Source organism: Solanum verrucosum, unplaced genomic scaffold, assembly GCF_900185275.1.
Source record: "Solanum verrucosum unplaced genomic scaffold, falcon-dt-bn FXZP01000207.1, whole genome shotgun sequence".
Classification (NCBI taxonomy): Eukaryota; Viridiplantae; Streptophyta; class Magnoliopsida; order Solanales; family Solanaceae; genus Solanum; species Solanum verrucosum.
This window is the reverse complement of record NW_026019996.1, coordinates 3,356,047-3,366,227: the sequence shown is the minus strand read 5'-3', so window position 1 is coordinate 3,366,227 and position 10,181 is coordinate 3,356,047. Positions and strand designations below refer to the sequence as shown.

At 35.7% G+C, this 10,181-nt stretch overlaps 1 protein-coding gene across 1 annotated transcript; it reads left to right on the top strand.

Annotated features, from left to right (window-relative positions):
* The first annotated feature begins 394 nt into the window (after positions 1–394).
* Positions 395–1,487, top strand: LOC125819268 (LOB domain-containing protein 12-like). Its single transcript, XM_049498736.1, has 2 exons — positions 395–553; positions 1,087–1,487. The coding sequence occupies exons 1-2, from the start codon at positions 395–397 to the stop codon at positions 1,447–1,449; spliced, it is 522 nt and encodes a 173-aa protein (XP_049354693.1). The 3' UTR covers positions 1,450–1,487.
* The last annotated feature ends 8,694 nt before the right edge of the window (positions 1,488–10,181 follow it).

Here is a 10,181-nt window from a genome sequence, read left to right as displayed (position 1 = left end):
ATTTTTTTGTCTTACTATTCTTTTTAGTTTGTTACAAAATGAATACTCCATCTCTTTTCTTTTTGATAACTTGTTAATTTCAACTTTCAACCTGTCATATGTAAAACTACAAATTAAATGACATTTTGATATGTTTTACATATTTTAGTTTAAGACAAGATCAAAAAATCTTCTTTACTTACTTCAATTTTATGTCAAATCAAAATAGACCAAAAAAAAAAAAGTAATTACTTTAAATAAATTAAAATAGTATTGAACGCCGTGAGGTATGGTAGCTATAAATATATAGAGATTCTTGAGTTCCATTCTCCAAAATCAACACAAGCCACATATTATAGGAATATGAGTAGTCAACTTTCTCTTTATTATTTCACTACAATTAGTCTTTGAATATATGGGTGTAGGAAACTCACCATGTGCTTCATGTAAGCTGCTGAGACGCCGTTGCGCCAAGGACTGCATATTTTCTCCTTACTTCCCTTGTGATGATCCTCACAAATTTGCCATTGTTCATAAGGTCTTTGGCGCCAGCAATATCAGCAAAATGTTACAGGTACGTCGATAATAACGATGCTTGTTGTTAAAATAGATCTTAATTAGGCCTAACTCACCCTCCAAAAGTTAGCTCAAAGGGAAGAGGATTGTCTAAGTTTTATTGGGAGTTTATCCATCTCATTAACAATCAATGTGGACTTTTGTCATTCTTTAACACTCACCTCACGCCCAGAGTTTAGCATCTGGTTTGAATTTTTTTTTGGGCCCCAACATTGTGTGAGATGAGCCTACTCTGATACTTGTAATGGACTAAATTTGGTCCAACGGACTCTTCTTAACAATGAGGTTGAAGAGTTAAGGTTGAGATGAAGTGTCAAAATGAAAATTTGAGGCGCACAAATTAGAGGGGTTGTCTATATATGTATTTGACCTATCTTAATTAAATTGCAACATACACATATGGTTACACATTTGTACATGGTATTAGAGCACATAAAGGTTTTGAAATCGAATCTCACCACTATCTGTTTCCAACCGTTTGAAAATATAATTAACTAATAAAAATGTGATTTTCTAACGGCTTTCTCTCAGGAGGTTCCGGCGAATGAAAGAGCGGATGCAGTGAGCAGTTTAGTGTATGAAGCAAATGCAAGAATGAGAGACCCTGTATATGGCTGTGTGGGTGCAATATCCTATTTGCAGAACCAGGTCACCCAGTTGCAAATGCAGCTAGCAATGGCTCAAGCTGAAATACTTTGCATCCAAATGCAATCTGAGCCACCACAAGTAGCAGCAGCAGCAGCAGCAGCTTTTCCCATGACACCAGCTAATCAATTAGTACCAAATGATCATGACATTGACAAATCCTTTTTTCTCTCAGATCAGTACCTCAACTTTGACTCTACCTCCCATAAATGTTGTAATTCTCAAGATGGACTCTTTCTTTGGAGATAATCAAAACAAAATCTCACTTTTAGATGCTGCTTCATTAATAGTTTTGTTTTTTTTAATCACTTAGAATTTATGTTGGTCAAAATACATATACTGTTGTTGAAAATAATACGACTATAAATAAATATTCAGGTTAAGACACATATATCTCATTTCTCCTAAAGAGATTCAAGCTTAATGCTATAACCTATATCGATCCAACAATATATTGTTGACTTGTTTCTTTCCTGAAACAACAACCTAGCAACATCATATAACTTCAAATTAGTTAAAGAGTCAAAGTTCCACCAATACAACACCTTTATTCAATATAAAATTACTCTCTTTTGTGTAGTGAATTAGTTTGAAGACTTGTAACTTTCTTTGTCTCGAGACTCTCGATTCTCTCAGTCACTACACTAACCTATAATACATTTCATCTACTCTTTTTCCATCTATTACAACACAAAGGAAAAAACATCCTTTATATATAGTTGTAGAATTTTTTTAGAAGTAATTAAATGTCAAGAAAGTGGATAGTTATTTTGAGGAATAGTGAGACAATTAGTAGAAAATAATGAGAAAACAGATCATTGTGATTATAATGAATTACACAAAATAATAACACCACTTTATATCTACTAATTATCACTTTAATATTTTAATTTTATTATTTAAATGCACTTAGAGCAACATTTATAAATTTACCCCCATTATAATATTGTACTTGTCTTTTTTCCCTCTTGTTTTGTCATGAGGAATAGTATTAGACAATGAAGGGTTTTGTCTTTTTTCCCTCTTGTTTTGTCATGAGGAATAGTATTAGACAATGAAGGGTTTTGTCTTTTTTCCCTCTTGTTTTGTCATGAGGAATAGTATTAGACAATGAAGGGTTTTGTTTTGTTTCTTTTAATCATCATGTGAGGCGATAGTATGATCAAGATAATGTACTATTATAGTTGAGTTAATTAAAAAATAGATTTAATTTGTCTGTTGAGTACTTGATAATTAAGTCAACCAAGCATGTGGGAGGTGCAAAATATTATAAACTATAGTATATAATATTCCTAAACATTATTCTTATTACTATGCCAGATTTTATTATTCAACCAATTGTGCAATGGGCTAGGGACGATGCCCATACATGACAAGAGATAAAAATTGGACGCTCCTCAGCAACATCAACAAATTAAAATAATTTCCCCATAAACTTAGTTATTTTTTTTCTATTATTATTATCTGAATAGAAATTTGATATTTATACCAACAAGCACCTAAAAGTAAGCACAATTAGCCTCTTGTTTGACTCTCGGATTGTGAGAAACAACAACAACACACCTAATGGAATCCACATATGAGGTCTGGAGAAGGTAGAACGTACGCAGATCGTATTCCTACCCCGTGGAGGTAAGGAGACTATTTCTGGAGGAAAAAAATATATGACCACTAAAGCCTCTCCCTGATACATAGAAATTTTGGAAGAACTTGATTAGGTTACTATTTTCCCTCATTGCTTTAAAATATTATTTCCTCTGTCCCAATTCATATGACGTCTTATGAATTTCGAGATTTAAATAAATCTAATTTTGACTCGTTAATTCACAAGGGAGGGATCGTGGAAGCGTCAACCTAACGACGAATTCAAACTTATATATAACAGTGACATTTTAATATTAATTAATTAAGGTCTATTTCACAGCCTCATTAATTATTATGTGGAGAATCAGGTTATTGGTTACGGTGGACAACTGATCTATAAATTAGAGAAAAAAGAGTCCTAATTAATTAGCTTTGTTTTGTATTATATGGAAGGATGCATGTCCCACACCAAGGTCAAACTTTTTTTGTTTTCTACAATCACTATCAAAGCATCCTTTTGTATAATTTTTATTTATATTATCATGCTTTTAAGGCCACTTTGAGTTAGGTAGTTTTTGTACCGGATGAAATATTTTCTACAGCAGCAAAATTAATAGTGGTATCATATACATATGCATATGCCAGATGATTCAAGTAATTATCAATCTATTTGGGCATTTCAAAGATGTTAAACTCATTATTATGAAATAAATAATCTAATGCTTTGAAAAATACGCTTTTGTTGTTAGAATGAACAATTCAGGTGATAGAGTTTTACTACTCTAGTAGAGTGGAAGAAACTATGAATCTGACTATTAATAAGAAGAGAGTATCAATTGTTAGCCACAATTCTCCAAATCATATGAGTAACTCCTTCATCAAAGCTCATACGATTCAACACATTTACTGAGAAGCTTCAATTCACACTTTCATAAGTTATAACCATATCTAGTTTAATAACAACATTTGCATGCTTTCTCCTCTTTCTGATATCTGTAACGATCTCTTGTGTCAATAACACATTTTGTGAAATACTCTTTCCCTTCACAAATCCTAACTGATTCTAGGAAATCAGTCTAGGTAATAAGCTTTCCAACTACAAAACATATGCTAATCAATTGAAGTGAAGTCTTAATCAGACCACCACACAAGTTTAAATATTACAAATTTTAAGTATAATTACATACGGATGGATACAACGAATGTAAATTTCTGCATAGATTATTATTACCATGATATATCCTTCTACCTTTAGAGAAAAATTTCTCGTAAAATTCCTTACAAGATTGAAAAAATGATAATGGCAACTTATAAAAACACCTACACAAGAATAAATACTTGAGTAGTGATGGAATAAATTATAAATGTATTTTATAAGATATTTTTGTTAAATCCAGTAGCCCAAGCTTAGATCGAAGCTTTCGAAATTCACCATTAATGGTGCGAGACTGACTTCATCGATAGAGCATAAGAGAAAACAAGGATTTGGAAACTGATTTCTTATTTCTGAAAACTGATTTAGAATGAGTACAGAGTATCTATTTATAGAATCAGACTAACAACATCTATTCTAACTAATATGAATCAATACCAAGTAACAATTAAATATCTAACTAACTAACTTGCAGCTTAACTAATTCATAACCGACTTCCGGACTTGTATCTTGTATCTTTAGCTTCAATACCCCCTTCAAGTTGGTGGTGAGGCAATCACTGCCAACTTGGACAAAACAGTGGAATGCGCAAATCCAGTGAGAGCTTTAGTAAGAATGTCAGCTAGCTGATGATTTGTACCAACATGATGTAGAGTAATGAGTCCTTCCTTAAGCTTAGTCCTAACAAAATGGCAATCTATTTCAATGTGTTTTGTACGCTCATGAAACACAGGATTTCGTGCAATATGTAGAGCAGATTGACTATCACAATAGACATGAAATGGATCACTATTGGGAATAGTCAACTCATCAAATAATCTTTGCAACCATACTAACTCACCAACCACCTTCCTTAAGGATCTATACTCAGCCTCAACAGAAGATAAAGATATGATTTCGTGCTTCTTGGATTTCCAGCTCACAGTACTGTTCCCGAGTAAGACAACATAACATGTGACAGGCTTTCTTGAATCAGGACATGAGGCCCAATCTGAGTCACAAAAGGACCTCACTCTATAATCATCTGAATTAGACATAAAAATGCCCAATGTGAGGTCTTATTTTAGATATCTCAACATGTGGAAGGTTGCTTTCAAGTGTGGTTCTCTAGGTGCATGCAAAACTGGCTCAAGTATTGGAATCCATAGGCAATGTCCAGCCTTGTATTTGTTAAAAAATTAAGCTTGCCAACAAGCTTCCTATAATATGCAGGGTCAGAAAGCAAAGACCCCTCTTCAACTTTGAGTTTTACCAGGGGATCAAGAGGAGAAGAAAGTATGGAGAACTGGTTGCAGTTGTACTATTTGAGTAAGTCAAGAGCAAACTTCCTTTAAGAAATAAGGATCCCATCTTCTTCCTTGTATAGAACCTCTAAACCAAGAAAATAATACAGCTTCCCAAAGTCTTTTATTTTGAAGATGTCATGCAGAAAGGACTTGAGACTGTTAATCTCAACTAGATCAGTGCCCGTAAGCAGTACATCATCAACATAGACTGCTACAAACACAATAGAAGAACCTGACTTTTTATGGAATAATGAATAATCATTCTAACCTCTGGAATTAAGAGCATCAGTCAACCTTGCATATCATTGTCTACTTGCTTGTTTTAGACCATATAAAGATCTATTTATCTTACAAACTAGGCCAGATCCAACATCCAATCCTTGTGGTACATCCATGTAGACCTCCTCATGCAGTTCCCCATGAAGGAATGCATTGCTAACATCCAACTGAAAAATTTCCCAATGTTTCTTAGCTGCAGTGGCCAACAAGCTCCTCACTGTTGTCATTTTCACAACGGGAGAAAATGTTTCAGTGTAATCAACCTATGCATGTTGTGTATATCCTTTCACCACTAGTCTAGCCTTTAGTATCTCTATACTCCCATCTGCTTTATGTTTGATCTTATACACTCATTTGCACCCAATTGGCTTCTTACGAAGAGGTAGGGGAACCAGGTCCCACGTATGATTCTCATGTAGTGTACTAAACTCCTGTGTCATAGATGTCTACCAGGCAGGGTTCATAACTGCCTCTTCATAAGACATTGGTTCACAATCATGAGATATGTTCATTACAAAAGACTGACTATCAGGTATCAATTCTTCAGGGGCAATGTGGTTTTTTGTGTGAAAAGGAAGAGAAAAGGGAAAGTGAGGTAACCTTTGGTACATGATGGATGTAATCATTCAAATATGATGGTGCTTTACGACTTCTAGTGGACTTTCTTGGTACAGGTGCCTCATCAGGAAGTGCAGCAGCAGGGGAGTTAATTGGAGTTGATGAGATTCAACAATGGTGAAACAAGGTTATGGAATCACTGATGAACTAGAGAGAAAACTGTAACTTTTATTCATGAAAAGTGAATGTATCTTTACACAATATTGGCACTATGCTATTTATAGTGTGTCTACTCATAACCTTCTAATCTAGTTAATCTAACTCAACCAGAGTTAACTTTAACTAACATTGTAACAAACTCTATAACTAACTTTCCAGTTTCACTATTCATAATAACTGACTTCTAGCTTCAACTTGTTTATAACAGCCCTCCTCAAGCTGGTGGCTGATATATGTCTTTAAGTCCCAGCTTGGACATTAGATACAAGTGTGAAGCTTTCCATAGACCCTTTGTAAGTAAGTCTGCTAGATGCTCTTTTGTGGATGCATGGTGAGTTTTTATCATTCCGTTAAGCAGCTTCTCTCTAACAAAATAACAGTCAATATCAAAGTGTTTAGTTCTCTCATGAAAAATAGGATTGGTTGCAATTCGTATTGCAGCCTTGCTGTCACAAAATAGATCAACTGGCTTAATCTTCACTCCCAGTTCACTATATAAGCCAATGAGGCAAGTAATCTCAGCTACTGAAGATGCCATACTTCTAAACTCTGTTTCTGCAGAACTTCTTGCTACAGTCTCTTGTTTCTTTGACTTCCAGGATACAAGAGCATCACCAAACCTCACTAAGTATCCAATAACTGACCTTCTTGTTTGCAAACAGGTACCCCAGTCTGAGTCACAATAGACTGTTAACAACTCTGAACTCTGTGAAGGCATGAACAGGCCCAATCCAGGTGATGACTTTATATACTTGACTACCCTTAGTGCAGCTTCCATGTGGTATTCTTTAGGAGCATGCATATATTGACTTAACACTTGTACTGCAAACGAAATGTCCACCCTGGTCATTGTTAGGTATAGTAATCTACCTACAAGTCTTTGATATCTGCCAATATCTAGCAAAGGTTTGTCCTTAGTTGTAGTATTTGTATCTTGTACATCTGAATCATACTCAATAGATGTTAATCGTATATTAGGATCCAGTGGTGTATGGACTGGTTTGGCACCACTTAATCCCATTTCTGAGATAAGTTCCAAAGCATACTTGCGCTGGCTCATGATATATCCCTCCTTAGTTCTGGCAAATTCAATTCCAAGAAAGAACTTCAATTCTCCTATATCTTTCATCTTGAACCTGAGTTTAAGATCATTTTTGGTCTTGACTATCAACTTGCTGCAGCTCCCAGTCACTAACAGATCATCTACATATACAAGGACCACTATTAACTCTTGCCCTCTCTTCTAGTGAATAGGGAATAATCATAGTGACTCTGAATAAATCCCAGCTGTAGTAATGCTTCAGTCAATTTAGGTTCCATTGTCTAGGTGCCTGTTTCAATCCATAAAGTGACTTATGCAATTTGCAGACTTTGCCAGACTCCCCATGTCTGCAAAAACCAGGAGGAATAACCATATAAACATCCTTAAGAAGATCACCTTGAAGAAAGGCATTGTGGACATCCATTTGGAAAACAGGCCATTGCTTTGCAGCTGCTATAGCTAGAACTAACCTCACTGTAACCATCTTGGCTACAGGGGAAAAAGTATCGGAGTAGTCCAACCCTTCCTGCTGGTGAAAACCCTTAGCAACTAACTTGGCCTTGTACCGCTCAATAGCCCCTGAAGCCAAATACTTCACTTTATAAACCCACTTGCATCCAATGGGATGTTTGCCTGGAGGTAAATCGGTGATACTCCATGTATTGTTCTCTTCTAAAGCATTGATCTCCCAAATCCTCCCAAACTCAAGAACATGGTCACCCATTAACTCCTGTAATACTTTGTTTCTTGCTCTCCTACACACTGTTCTTCCAACATATAAATCCAATTCTTTTTTAATAAGCCCTTGAAACTCAAAGATTCTAATGTCAGGTTGTTCCTTTATCCTTTCACTGTAGTGACTAGATAAGAACTTCCTATTACAAAGCTTGTTCCTATTAGTAGGATCACATTTGTGAACTGGATTGTATGTCTTTACAACAAAATTATTTGTCCTAGAATCAAAGCTAGCAAATAAAACCCAAGGACAACCAACTGTACACCTAACCCTTACCCTTGATGGTTCATTAATATACATTTCAATTGCAACATGTTCAACAATAGCATATTTGGTAACAGCAGATCTAAACTCATTAACACTTTCAAATACAAGACCCAATTTCCACACTACTTTCTGAGAAGATGCATCAAATACAACTCTATTCACCTTCTTTCTCCTTTTTGGCTTAACTCTCTCTCTTTGTTGAACCTCTTCTTTATCATCACTGAAAGCATCTGGATCTGTTTCAAAACTGGTAGCTTCATCTGAGGGATAATAAGGCTCATCACCAGCTAACTTGCCTTCTAAGTTATTTCTATTACCATCTGTAGATTCATCATACCCAGCATCTGGCCCTTTTTTTCTGTTCCTAACTTGACATGATCAGGCAATGGAGCTCTTTCTCCCCTTTTCCTTCTCTTTCTTTTACTCATTTCCTCCATAAAACTTCTTAGTTCATCATCTACATCACTCCCATTAAATCCCCCCCCCCCCCCCATTCAATGATTCTCTATCTGAATCTTGTTCATTAGAAGGATGGACAGGGTCAGGAATTGGATCAGAGAAAGGATGAACATGGTCAAGAGTTGGATCAGTAGAAGGATGGATAGGGGCAGGGGCAGGGTTTGAGGCAAGGTTTGAGGCATTTTCTTGGGCCTCATGTGTGGCATTTTCTTGGGCCTCATATGTTGGTTCTAATTCAGCATCAAAAGATGCATTAGGCCCACTGTTTTGAGATGCTCCCTCACCTACTCCACTTTCCCCATATTCCAATAAAGGTGGGACCAAAACAGGATCAGCAACAAAGTGACACACAAAACAGTCCAAAATATCTCCATGACTCAAACACTCAGCAACTAAAGTAGTATCATAGTCAAATTTGATTTCTAACATAGCAGTACTTCTAGGAAGTTTTACATACAACACACATTGTCCAGGTTCATACCCCAACTCTTTCAGACAATCCCTCAATTCAAAATAAGATAACCTATCTATATCAACATCTAAAAACTCATAAACTCCTCCACCATGATATGGTTTCCCCTTGTTTTCCTTTTTTCCAATCTTAATAACACCACCGTGGTAAAATCTCAAAGTAATCAATTCAAAAGACATTTTAACCTGAAAATAATGTTATCAGTTAACCCTCAACAACAACGACAAAACATATACAACAACAAAATTCATACAACAACGGGGAATCATGTGAATGAAAGACGACATACAATAAACAAAAAAAATAAAGACGAAATAACCCTAAGCTAAAAAGTATGAACTATGAAATAACCCTAGAAATGTTTGACTGACCTTTCAAATATGGAGACGACAACAAATTATGAACGATGAACGCCTCGATTGTACCCACCAAACCCTAGTAACCACCGATTTGCTTCCACCAAACGATGAACGCCTCGATCGACAATGTTCTTCAAATATAACTACAAGGATGCTTCAAAAACACCACAAAATCGAAGAAATCTTTAGCTAAAATTAGGATTTACAGATGATTTTTTTCGATTAGGTTTTGGTGTTCTTAGAGAAAGAAAACGGGTGGGTGAAATAAATGGACTAGGGTAAAATAAAATGGATTTGGGTGAAAAAAATCGGGTTTGGGTGAAAAGAAACGGGTTTGGGTCAAAAGAAACGGGTTTGGGTCAAATGAATCGGATTGGGGTCTTTTATTACATGGCTTAACTAGGAGGCGAGTGGCTTTCACTTTAGGCATAATGTCCTGGGTTGGGTGACAGAAGGGGGAAATAAATATACTTTTATGTACTTAAGGTGTGTAATAGGTCACCCCATTAGTTAAAGTGTGTAAATGACTTTTGGGTATACGTTTAGGGGGCAATTTATGCCTTTTG

Coding starts and splice junctions, on each gene's coding strand:
- LOC125819268 (XM_049498736.1), top strand. CDS start 395: ATGGGTGTAGGAAACTCACCATGTGCTTCATGTAAGCTGCTGAGACGC. Junction 554..1,086: donor ATATCAGCAAAATGTTACAG/GTACGTCGATAA, acceptor GCTTTCTCTCAG/GAGGTTCCGGCGAATGAAAG.